This window comes from Lolium rigidum, chromosome 5 (genome assembly GCF_022539505.1).
Source record: "Lolium rigidum isolate FL_2022 chromosome 5, APGP_CSIRO_Lrig_0.1, whole genome shotgun sequence".
NCBI classification, from domain to species: Eukaryota; Viridiplantae; Streptophyta; class Magnoliopsida; order Poales; family Poaceae; genus Lolium; species Lolium rigidum.
In genome coordinates this window covers 268,479,624-268,492,870 of record NC_061512.1, presented here as the reverse complement: position 1 = coordinate 268,492,870, position 13,247 = coordinate 268,479,624, and the positions used below count along the sequence as shown (strand labels likewise).

General features: G+C 46.5%; 1 protein-coding gene and 1 pseudogene across 1 annotated transcript; both read right to left on the bottom strand.

The window, feature by feature from the left end:
• Window positions 1-392: 392 nt before the first annotated feature.
• Window positions 393-2,685, bottom strand: LOC124655081 (annotated as a pseudogene).
• A 6,029-nt stretch (window positions 2,686-8,714) lies between these two features.
• LOC124657662 (splicing factor U2af large subunit A-like) lies at window positions 8,715-12,166 on the bottom strand. Its single transcript, XM_047196177.1, has 9 exons — window positions 12,059-12,166; window positions 11,313-11,578; window positions 11,148-11,216; window positions 10,640-10,805; window positions 10,496-10,555; window positions 9,766-10,383; window positions 9,532-9,667; window positions 9,172-9,239; window positions 8,715-9,088 (listed from the first exon to the last, which is right to left on the bottom strand). The coding sequence occupies exons 1-9, from the start codon at window positions 12,164-12,166 to the stop codon at window positions 8,951-8,953; spliced, it is 1,629 nt and encodes a 542-aa protein (XP_047052133.1). The 3' UTR covers window positions 8,715-8,950.
• Between the last annotated feature and the right edge of the window lie 1,081 nt (window positions 12,167-13,247).

The window sequence follows — 13,247 nt, the reverse complement described above, 5'->3', positions numbered from 1 at the left end:
CTGCATCTTTTCTTTTCACTATCATATTTCACATTTTTTTAGGGAATATCATATTTCACATTCACCATTTCTATTTTACACATGTGAACAAGGACGTTTGGGCCCAATTTGTATGGCCCAAAAGGATATTCTTATTATATCTGGGCTAGGACCCACTCAGTTAGTGTACCCTGAATTGGTCAAAAGTGTTTGGGCTACATGTGGTCGATCCCTTTCACTACATGTTACTTTCTGGTTAACTCAAACTACTCGTCCACGCAACTAAAAGAGATAACCTGACTTAGTTGTTAGAAAATGGCCCCACTTGTTTGGCACTAATGCCAAAAACTTGTACGAAAATCATTAAAGTGTTGAGTCCGCAAGTACTACTCTAGTAATTTCCATATCTCTCCTAGAAAAGCAAATTCAGAAATACTATTTGGAAATGTTTACATGTATATCCATTTTTACAGGCCAGAGAGAAAGAGTTGTACACGTATATATTACCTCCCATGTAAGTGTTGCACAGGTAAGGAAAGTTAACTAAGTTTTGACCTAGCATGAAACAATATTAAACCAATCCCACTGGCCGCCTTGCATCATTGAATGACCAAGTTTCATATGAGTGGAAATGACGGGCGGATGGCCATGCCGCAGATCCCCTCCGGCTTGTCGGCGATATCCTTGTTCATTCTGAGGTATCCTCTGTCGCCCCACTTCTCCCCCCACGAGTTCTTGACGATCCAATATTTGTCTCCACTCTCCTCATCCTGCCCATACCCGACCACCGTGACGCCGTGGTTCAGTTGTGTCCCGCACGGCCCATTGTACACACCGTTTGAGTAGTGCTGGAAGTTGGCGCCACCGGCCTCGATGGACACCGCCACGGGTTGCATGGCCACCGCATTCGTCAACGATGCCTCGCTCGCGGGTTGCCACACGCCGGAAGCCCGAGATGGAGGCAGCATGGTGCGACAACTTGGTGGTGTTGCATATGTCGTCCTTAGCCGTATAAGGGTAATCGTCCTCGGCTGTGATTCCACCATTGGTGGTGATCCATTGCAACGCGTGGTAACTCACACCACCGTCACACCCGTCGTCTAGTGTATCGCAGTCCACCAGCTCTTGCTCTGATAGAGACACAAGCTTCCCTGTCTTGATCTGGTGGATCCCTTCCACCACTGCTACGGTCGAGAATGCCCAACACGATCCTGTTGGAGGAAAAAATAATTAAGAATTTATATTAGGAGTTGCACTCCAACAGAAAAGAAGCTAATGAATCTTTTAGATTGTTCCAACACCGTACTTTACATGATCGACTCATCGTTCGGTATCCCCAAATATACTATCACAACCCTCCGTTTCAGTTAGATTTGTGCTACTATTTTGGTGACATTGACACTCAAACCTCTCATATTTCTGAATATAGGGTCCACATAAATTTTGCATAATTAACACACCTCCGGCCGGCTTCTAGCCCATATTATACCAAAAAAAATATTGGACAATTTATCGATCCTATTCCTATGCATATCTGTTTCAAACAAACATAAAATCTACCCATCTTTTCAAAACATTTCATTATGGATAAAGAATATTGAGATCGGACTGCTCATATTTGAGCGTGCTAGCTACAAAAGAGTTTTTGAAACTTGGGGTTGTGATTGCGTTATGTCTTTTCTGCATGGTGTAAGTCAATACATACAGATGACCCAACAGACGTGCCAACGCAACTCTCCAATCTCTATCATACAATACTTCAATTTGAGGATAAACCTAGCTACCATGCAATAATTAACCCTGTGCATGAAAGCTAAGCAAGCAATTATCTACGGATAATGATGAAGTGTTGCTACTTGCTAGCTAGGCACATGGAAGCATGTGGATCGCAGAGAGCCATGTGTTTACAGGGAGGTCTCAAAATAATAAATTCGGCATCTACGGATCGAAATCAACGATGGAAAAATGTGGATGGATGGGATGGCGACGGCCCACCAATCCGACCCACGTAGCGTGTACGTACCGCACTGGCCCTGGTTCTTCACCTCCGTGACGGCGCCGCTCGCGCGCCAGTCCACGCTCGCCGGCGCGCCGTCCGACTCGTTCAGGTACACCTGCAGCCGGCCACCACCGATGCCGTCGACCGGCCCGGCAAGGGTCGTGATGATTGCCTCGTCGTTGATGTCCGAGAGCGGGGACGACGGCGACGTATACATGGCCATGAACTCGTCGCTGGTGAGGTCTGTGTAGGCGGACTCGCCGAGCTCGTAGGTGAGCCCGGCGCCGGCGTCCTGGTTGGTGTCCTCGATGTAGCGGATGTTGCTTGCGTATACGCGGAGCCGGTAGCGCTCTTCCTCCGGCGTGGCGTACGTCCGGCCGTGCTCCGCCTTCCAGCGCTGAAACCTCCCCTCCATCAACCGCAGGGTCATGGGGTCGGCTTCCTCTGTGGCAAGGCGGGACGTGGCGGAGGAGACATCGAGGAAGATGGCTACGAGAAGGAGGAAAACTATGGAGTGTTTGGAGAAGAAGGAAGCCATGGCCGTGACCGTGTGACTGGTTGGGGGCTCCTTAACTGGTGTACGATGGATCATTGGCGTTTATATATGTACAATTGTCCGGTGGGTAGAAGACTTTCAGCCATACTCATATGGGATAGGCTCCGTGAAGAGAACAACCATCGGTCGAGGTCAGCGATTGTTGCTTCACCTTTTCTCTCAGTCAGTGTTTCTGCCAACCGGAGGCAGATGATTTTGACAGATTCTTTCGACGAGAGGAATAAAGCAACAGTTTTTTTTTACAACCAATACCACATATATTCATAGTAATAAATACTACATGGTAGAGATACACGAGCTGACTCCAACAATTACAAAATAAAATCTAAAAGATACTAACCATTCTTCGAGGTCTTCAAATTTTTCCTTCTTCCGAACATAATCTTGTACTCTTCGAAGGCAGCCAAAGATAGAAAATGAACCACAGACCTGTAAATACCGACGAAGGTTCTCTCGTAATTTTAATTTGAGCCGCAATGCCAAGGCTGCATGCACGCGCACAACCATTAAAGCGGTCATTCAACATCGGCAAGAGTACCAACACCAGTATGTCACGGAATAACAATCGACTAACCTTGTCGATGTCGATGGAGAGCCGAAAATATGAATCACCATTGTCGAGGACGTAGCAGCCGGGACAAAAACTGCGAGGATAATCCTCCTCGCGGCAACAACGATAGAAGATCCAAAATCGATCTGGCAAAGCAAGATCTGAAGGCTCATACCTAGAGGATTGTACTCTTTCAACACCACCATTGACGTCGGGACGGAGATCTCGTCGTCGAACGAAAGCTCGATGATCACTTATTGCAAAAGATGCCATCTCCATTGAGGGGAAACCAACAAAAAGACGACTACCAAAATCCTAACAGAATCAACTAAAAACACTACTTTTATTGGAAACTTCACGCATATATGGGGTTCCCCCCTCCTCCCGACATCGGCGAAGCCGATCGGAGGGGAAACCGATCTATGGAGGAGGCTGAAGTGGAGGCGGCTAGGGTTTTGGAGAAGCGGCAGCTGTCTTTTTCCGTTACAGGATACCGACTCACGGCCCCGGAGTTCACGGAATAAAGCATCAGTTTCTATATCAAAGCGATGCACACAATATTTATTTAATTATTATTCAGTAAGAATATGTCAAAAACATACATCAGAATTCACCACTTCACACCTAGAAACCTGACAATAATGGATGAAGTACCATGTCATCAGGCCTCTGCCCTAAACAGAAACAAACGCCCCACCAACTAAATAGCTGGGGGCATTCCTGAGTCATCCTATAGCGAAAATAGGAACTCACAACCGGTTTAGAAGCCCCTCGGCGAGCGCCTTATGCACTCGCTTCAGAAGTCGTCACCACAATCAAACCACTAGTCCATCTTCAGGGAAGAGATTCTCAGAGCCCTTGCCAGGCATGTTACCGACACCACCATGGAAGATAGGTAGTGCGTAGCACCTGCTGAACAGGCATGACTTAGCATAGCACCTGTCATCCAGCCATGACTTGACATCTCCTCCTCAAGCCTCTATCATCTAGTGTTGCTCAAACGATGCTCCCAAGAGAGAAACAACACCACAATGCCGCCATACTCCGATCTGGAAGACCAGATGCTAGGGTTCCCCCCCCCCGGAGCAGCACGAGCGGGTTGGATGCCTTCATCATGTTAATGGCGTAGAACGCCACCATCACCCCCCTAGACGGCTCGGTTTTCACCAGCAACTATGTCTCCCCGACTCACAGCCAGGACTAGATGATGGATCTCGCGATCTGACAACCCAGCCTCAGGCCGACCACCTCTAGCGGAGGAGATGAATACCACCACCATGCTCGGAGATGCTGCCCCAAGGTTCCTCATGATGCGGGAGAAGCCTATGACTGCATCTACTGTCGATAGAGCACCCACTGGAGCAACAACACGAAATGCCAAAACCCACCCAGGCCCATCTGGGCCCATACCTGGCCAACCTCACACCGCCCAGCAGTGACGCCACCTGCACATCGACGCATCCTAGCCACCCCACATCTCTGTCTCAGGGGAGACCTGGCCGCATGCCGCCGCCATGCCCTCTGGTCAATAATCGAGGAAGGGTCGCAGCCTCGCCACCAGGGCTTTGCCCGGCAACGCCTCGGGCAGCGGCGCTCAGATGGCTCCACTAGGATCGTGTGTGGCGTGCGCCTGTAGTTGACCACTTGTAGTTTGATAAGCCCGAGCTTCTTTTGTATTCGCTGGTGTATGATGTTTTATGATACCCGAACTATCTATATGTCTCATGTGGTGGGGTGGTGTTGTATCTAACTCGTTGGTTGTGACTTTATTACTTTAAAGTCGGTATTAGCTTCAGCCTTTTTTCTAAAATAACTAAATAAAGTAAACCTTCAAGAAAATGAAAGAGGATGATGACGCTACAAGGCACTACTTGGAGAATATGTGTCTTCTCTTTTCTAGTAGACATAAATAGTGGACCCAAAAAATCAGGTTCCGTCACCAAAGCTTTTCTATTTTTTATTTTTTACACCAGCAGCACAAATAGTCGGATTTTGATGAAAAAACTTTATAAGCTTTTAGGATGTGAAGATATGCACGTAACATTTTGTTTTGAATTATTTAACATTTCAAAATATATTTAAAATAAAGAGAGCATATCCACATGGAAAAAACATCGCATCCAAACTAGACATATTATATCGGTAATAGATAAACTAAGCCAAGTAAAAAAGAGAAGGCCGAGAAAAGTTAGCAAATGAGCAATGATAACTAGCAAGTGAGAGATGAGGTGACTGACCAGAGACTTGTCAATACCTCTTACATCGTATAATTGTCTGTTATTATAAAATACACTAGACAATCATATTACAAAGTAGACTAGACACTATTCTAATATTCTAATAGCCTAGAATCATATGCTATGCAACCTATAAACCCCAAAATTCGTGGTAAATTGAAATGTTGAAAAAATCCAATTCTTTTTGGAAACAAAAGATGATCAAGTATTGTACTCGTATAAAAATGGTTGGGCTGGAAATGATTTCCATGGTACCCTAGGCAAAAAAAAAAAGACAAGTTTATGACGAATATAGCTTGAATAGTACATGGACATGGGGTTTGTTCGAATTTGTCTTTTTACCCAGATACAATAATAGTAATTTCCTCACGAAATATGTTTATGCAAGTACAATACTTGATCATATTTGGTTCCCAAAAAGATTTGAATTTTTTAACCTTTTCTTGAATTACCACGAATTGTCTTAGATGTACTGGGTGCCTAGCACCTCTGACTATTGATGTATTGTCCAGCTTCAGATACCCTAGACTTGTGTGTTGTAGAATCCTCCACTAAGAAAACTATATATACTATTATAATAGCCACAAAAACATGTAAGCAAACTATAGTACAACTAAGTGCCAAAAGTTATTTCATAATTCGTTTGACATTAATTGTTATATGTATGCTGTCCATTTAGTCTAAAGCATTCAAGCAAAAAGTTTCCAATTAAAATAAGGAAAATTTATAGAGTTCCTATAATAAAAGGAGTTATAGTTTAGAACTGTTGTCTTTGTCATGATAAAATGTTGAGTAGAATGGTGCACTATTTGTAAATGCAAGAAAAAAATATAAGGTGGTAATCTATCATCAACATTGTATCAATTGCAAAACTACTTAAAATTTAAAAAGGAGAACAATTAAATGTATAAAAAATTAGTATAAACACTACTTCATGCAGTTAGTTTTGTGGTTCCCTACCCTATACCGGTGGGGGTGGGTTGGTGCCTTGGTGGGGATTGGGTAGGGTGGTCCGGGATTTAGTGAGCGGCGATTTTTGGTCGATTTTGGGCAGATGATTTGAATGCATGCGGTTATTTATTTGCGAATATTTACAAGGAGAACGATAACTGAAATTCATGTGACAGGGATCACTATGGCTGCTGGTACTAATCTAGCTTCAGCTACATAACCTACACATCCCTGTGGGTACGAATCCCCTTCATACAAATTGGGGGCCTCGGGCCAAAAGAAAATTTTAGGGGCCTTTTGCCCGGCCTAAGGGAGCTGAAATTGGAGCTGTAGAACAATGTAACAATACACAAGGAGATGATCTCTAAACTTCGAAATACATAAACACAAACTACTTCCCCTTTCCATAAAATGATATTTTAGATTTGTCTAAATTTAGATGTATATTTAGACTAAATGTTGTGTAGATACATTCAAATTTGAGACACTCTTTAATGCGTGGAGGGAGTTTTTTTTTTGAATATTAACAAGGCTTAGCCCGGATGGTTGGGTATTGATACCTTCGTACCCACGAGTTCAGTGCCAGAGCTCGATCGTTATATGCACCCAAAATTCTTCTAATAAATTTCTTGGAGGATCATCTAAAAACCCCAAGTCGCATAGTTGCTTCGAACAGTCTAACGAAACCACTTGCAACAAAACCACAGTATATGGATAGATCTGGATATTAAAGGTTGGATCGGTACCAAGAACTTGTTTTGACACAATCGGTACCAAGAACTAAGAACAATTGGCTCCCTTGAACAAATAATCTTCTCTGGTAATTAGGAATACCTCTAATGCCAAATAGTTTGTTTTATGAAACTCATTGTGTATTTTTGTCGAGTAGGTATGCATTCATTATTCCACAGCGTACCGTACCATCTTAAAATCATCTACTCCTGGAGACGAGTTGATATAGAACCTGAAGGAGGCACGCTTTAAAATTGATGAGAATACAACAGTGATGATCTTGGAGAAAACAGACGATTCTCACGAGGAGAAGTAGAAGATGCGTACGTATGGGGGGAGAGAAGAGGGCGGCAAACCCTATACACCGACCAGGTCGGCGCGTACCGCGCGCCGCACACCCCGCGCACGGTACGGGCCGGCCCAGTTAGGTGCGGGCTGCCTCCTTTTTCGATTTTTCTTTTATTTTTTGTTTCTTTTTTTCCTGTTTTCTTTTTTCTGTTTTCTGTTTTCGTTTTTCTTTCATTTTTTATTTTTCCTTTTTTTTACTTTTATTTTTCAGATTCGAAAAATAGAAATATTTTTAAAAAATAAATTAAAAAAATGTTCAAATATAAAAACCGTTCAAAATCTGAAAACCGTTCAAATTTAAAAATCGTTCAATAATGAAAATTGTTCAAACATGAAAAATGTTCAAATTTTAAAACCGCTCAAATTAAAAAATTATTCAAACATGAAAAATGTTCAAATTTTAAAACCGCTCAAATTTAAAAATTATTTAAACATGAAATATGTTCAAACTTAAAACCCGTTCAAATTAAAAAAACCGTTCAAAAGTGAAAAATGTTCAAATTTTGAAAAATATAATTTTTTGAAAAATATTCAAAATATAAAATCGTTCAAATTTTAAAACAGTTGAATATAATAATGTTCATATTTTGAAAAAAATCTTGAAAAATAATTTCATAAAAAATGTTAGATTTTGAAAAAGAAAAATATTAATAACAGAAAAAAACAGAATAAAGAGAAGAAGAAAAAAAAACGTACCTGAGCTAATGGGCCGCGGCCCAAACTACCGACCTGGTCGCTGGGGTGTGCGGCACCCCGCACGCGCCGACCAGGTCGGCTTATAGCAGTCCCCGAAGAGTGCAGCGTAAACTGCTTGTGGGATTAATCCTGCAGCTGGGACGGGGCCTCGATTCTCTCACCTATCTGGATGCAGCCTTGTTAGGGCCAGGTATTCTCAGGCAAAAACATATATGATATATTTATTATAGGCAGCAGTAGTATCAGGGCCAGTGCAGTCGCACCTTTTTCTCTCTCCGTTCCTTTCTACTACTCCGTACAATTTTTGGCATTTCTTTTAGAATATAAGGTTAGCTTGGTTTTTTTTCAATTACCCCTCCCCCGTTCAGCTCCCACACTAGAGTCTTATGTAAAAAATACTTTTGCGCTAATTTTCGTGTCAAAAAACTATAGGCACTATAGAATAGAAGAGAGTGAGTATTCAACATAGGCAAGTGAGATCTCACTAATGTCCCACTTCAATGCCATCTTCAAATTCAGTTAAATCGGCTTGGAAGTGAGAAAACTTGTATCCCACGTGACACCCTAGTAGCATTCCCTTGATCACATTGTCCCTTTAATAGAGCACCAGCAATTCCTACTTTGTAATCTATCAGTAAAAACTTTGACATTTTGACAACTGCAGGAGATCGACATTACATGCTGCTCTTTTCTCATCATACCAGCACCAATATGCAATTCTGTATGAACTACTCCCTCCGATCAGGAAAATTTGACGCGGAAAAGAGCAGTGCTATAGTCCCACATCAATTAAATCGGATAGGAGTTAGTACTATTATAACACGCACCAAGTACATTTCAGGAAGACAGGCCGCTAAAAGTATTCAAAATCTTAAAAAACAAATAGCAGAGGAAATTTTCATCTACGCGTCGTAGTCCCCATCAGCAAACTTATTCTCGGGGAAGAACACAGCAACCGTATCCTTCCCGTCGAACCTCCTCCCGTGCATCCCCGCCTTCGCTCGTGCTGAGCTCTCCACATCTGCATACTCCAAGAAAACCTGCAGTGCAGAAACAGTATCAGAATATATTCCAGGGCAAAATTCACATCAATGCTGAATCGCGCAAAAAATCAGGGACTCGCCTTGCCAACACCAGGAACGGGATCACCGCTGGGATGGGGTCGTGGGATCACAGCTTGCACCAGGTTACCTGTTCCAAGTTTATCAGTCAGAACATACACACACGAAAGGGAAGAAAAACATTAGATTAGTCACAAAATCAAATCCAATTGAAAAAATAAAGATTAGTGTCCTCTGTAGGTTAGGCCCGATTGCGAGTTTTGCATGAGGTCGGATTATAAAAGGTTCGGCAATGGTACTATGCGGCACTACAAAACAGAAAGAAAAGACACAGAAGAAAACCCGTTCAGTAACTGAGCAAAAAGGCAAGTCACATAAAGCTGACTGTATAGAGTTCAGAACAATGATCGCATGAGGTTTACCGTATTTGCGTGCTTCTAGCGTCATGTCTTCCAGTATGTCACTGTATTCCTCGTCGTCTCTCAGGTCATCTGGTGAGATCACGTGGGTCAGGCACACCACCTTTGTCGGTAGGGCTCCAACTTCATACACAAGTCTCTGCTCAGAAAAAGGAACCGAGTAAGAAATTGGAAGGCTATATAAACTGACTGTTTGTTCTATATGATAATCTATTTTGGGGGCTAATAAAGTCATACCTTCATTTGTGCCTCTTGCTGTGCCTGCAGGAGGACGTTTTCTTGCTCTGGCCTAGGCTCCGATCCTTGGTTTGCTCGGCGTACTGTGAGAGTCCTTTCTCCCAGCTTGATACCGTTAAGGGCAGCACAGGCAATGTCAGTGACAGACACATCCTGGTACAAACAGAAGGCATAGCCCTTTGAGTTGCCAGTTTCCTTATCCTTGACAATATCAAATCCACGAAGAGGTCCGAAAGTTTCAAGCAACTCCCGCACTTGATCCTCTGTGAAGTAATAGGGCAGACCTCCCACGAAAATGCGGTCAGGACCTTCTATACCTCCACCCAAGCCAGGGGTCAAACCAACAGCAGCAAGATTGAGATTGGGGTTCGGCTGGCTTGGACCTAACAGAGCTGCCTGTGAAGGATTGTAGTCTGTTGGCCTCCTAACCTTCACCGGTGCACCATCAAACACTATACCATCCAAGGCCATTGCATTGCTTGCTTCCTCCACAGACCTCATCTCAACGAAAGCGAATTTCTTGTCATGGTTTATGTATACATTAACAACTGCATCACCAATTCCAACTGTGTTTCCTCCGATAGCAGCCATGACTTGATTAAAGAATACAGCAACTGTCTGCAGAAAGAAAGAAGACCATAATAGTTAGCCTAGACCACAAACAGAAGAAGAGATTATTCGCAAAAAAAAAAAGAGACACCAAGAAATAACAAGCTGCTCAAGTGATTACCTGTTCATTAGCGCTTGGAGAAAGTCCACCAACATAAACACGCCGAGCATGCCGAGTAGCCTAAGAAAAGGGTGCTTAAAGATGGTATATAGAGAAAAAATAACTCAAGTGTGTACAAAATAACTAAAACAAGGAAAGTCATACCTGTTGTGTCATGGGTTGTGCCTGCCCAAGGTTGGGTAAATTGAACAAGTTTGGAAGCATGTTCTGCATATTGGGAAGCATCCCAGCAATAGGAGCTGGAACTGCGGGTAGAGCAGCCATAGGAACGGCTTCTGATGGTCCCTGGTCAAATCCACTCGCTCGCTTGCTGTTTCAATACCGCAGACATTAGTATGCAGTTCATAAGATGGAGAATAGCTTACAGTAAGAAAACAGAGATGGATAACAATGCGGATAAGAAAGAACAAATCATGCATGAAAAGATCTGCATCAACTAAAAGCCATATGACAGAACAAATTTGTCTACTAAATTCTGTCGAAAACAAGTAACAACATATAAAAGGCAGAATCAGTATGGTACCAAAACCACAAGTCCATAGTCTTCCCCAGATATGATTCAAGGCAAACAAGCAAGCTTAGTGGTAAAAAAACCATTGGAACCGAAACAAAACGCGAACAATAAGCTTTGGATGGCATCCAGCATATATACCTCTGACTCTCCTGACGGGAGCGGGAGCTGGAGCGATGCCTCCTGTGGCCATCTCTATCGCGGTCCCCTCTGCACCACCACAGCACAGTTAGCTAGGGCTCAGTTCATAACTCGAAATGCTGGAATTAACTGACGCAAAGCATTACAGAAGTCAAGAACCTGTACCTGTCAGCATAGCGGTCACCGCCCCGGCGATAGCCACGGTCATCGGAACGGTCACGGTGCTCCCTTCTTTCGCTCCTCTCACGGTGCTCGCGATGGTGGCGATCGCGGTCCCGGCTCCGGTCGCCGCGGTCGCGGCCACTCTCCCTGTCCAGGTGCCTCTCCCCATCCGCCCCGCGGCGCCTGTGGCGCTCCCTGTCCTCGTCGCGGTCCCTGCCGCCCCTGTCTCTGGATTTCGAGGACCTCTCCTTGGGAGGTTGCGCATCATGCTGCCAAATCAAGAAAAAAATCCCTTAGTCAGATTTGTGCAAACCAGCACTAGATAATTTAGACACGAGAATCAGTAAATGTTTCTGAAACTCTGACCCGGCCTAATGCAATGCATCTGCAGAATTAGTGATGGCTACAAAAAAATCGAACGGAGCTATAAATATCTCCGGTACTAATCCATCTCGTAACACCTCGTGCAGCAGGGATGCATGTTAGATAGGTCGCCGCGCGGTGGTTAGTTTGACCAGGCGTAATGAATTCGAATTCGACGCTAGACCTAGAGCTAACTGAACCGAGATCCTACCCAAATCCAAATCCCCCTGGTTGACCCAGCCCCAATCGACTACCCGCGCCTCGCACGCGCGGGCGGGCGAAGGCGAGTTCCCCAACCCTAATTAAGCGCGGAAACTAGCTAGAGCGGCGACCGGCCGATGGAGCGGATCGGGACGAGTCAGGGCGAGACGCGGTAGTAGCAGTACCTGGGGAGAGCGGGCGTCGCCGCGCTTGGACGGCGGGGACCTGCCGTCGGCGAGGGCGGCGGTGGCCTCAGGGGCGGGAGCGGGAGCGGGCTCGTCGTGCTCGGCCATGGGGGGCGGCGCGTCGATTCCGGTGGGTGTCGGGCGGCGGCGGGGGCGGCGACTCGGTCGTGTTCGTGCGTGCGTGGGGAGCGGGGTGTGGTCGGTTGTTTGGTTCGTGGGTGGGGCTGCGCATATAACGGCCCGGGGCTCAATCGGGAGTCGGTTTGTTGCGTCGGTTTCCGAGGCGGTATTGCCGGAAAGTGCTGCGTTGAACCGGCCGGCATATGCTCCTGGTGTAAGTCAGGCTACCATTGGTCCAGGTGTTTTGGTGGGCCCGTACAGAAGCTGATCATTGCTCTGATACAGATAGTACTTCGTACAATACGCGGCTCCCCCAAATCGCGCCCCTATCTCTCCTCCAAAATCAGCAGTATCTGGGCAAATGGCGGAGGCGCGGCGCGCGCGAGAAGCTGGTGGTTGAGGCGCGGCGCCCGTCGGGCGGGCGGACGGCAGCGGAGCCCGCGCCGCCATCATGCTACCGCCGCTCGTCGCGGCGCCCTCCGCCGCCAACCTCCACCACGCGCAGGCGAGCACCATGGCTAGGCAAGCTTGGGGCGGGGCCGGCGTCGGGGACAGGGGCGGCGTCGAGGCTTCGTCCGGACGGGGCGACGTCGAGGTGGCGTCCCGAGCGAGCTCGGGATGGGACCGGCGTCGGGGACAGGGCGTCGTCGAGGTGGCGTTCGGGGCTGGGCGGCGACGAGGTCCGGGCGAGCTCGGGACGGGGCCGGCGTCGGGGGCAGGGCGGCGTCGACGTGGCGTCGGGGATGGGCGGCGTCGACGTGGCGTCGGGGACGGGCGGCGTCGAGGTGGCCCGAGCTCGGCATCGTCGACGTGGCGTTGGGGACGGTTGCCCGGCGCTCCGCGTCCTGCGCGACGACGTCCTTTATCGGGCGACGACGACACGGCGGCCCTGGCGTGCGCGGCGCCGCTGCAGGCGAAGGTGCACACCGCGGAGCCCGACGAGCCGAGCTGGCATGTGGCGACGCCGACGCCGAAGACGTCGCCTGCGACGGCGGCTGGGCGTCACTGGAAGCGCATCATCTCGTTGCCGTCGGCGCCGCACCGCGCCGCTGCGTCGTGCGCATGGGCG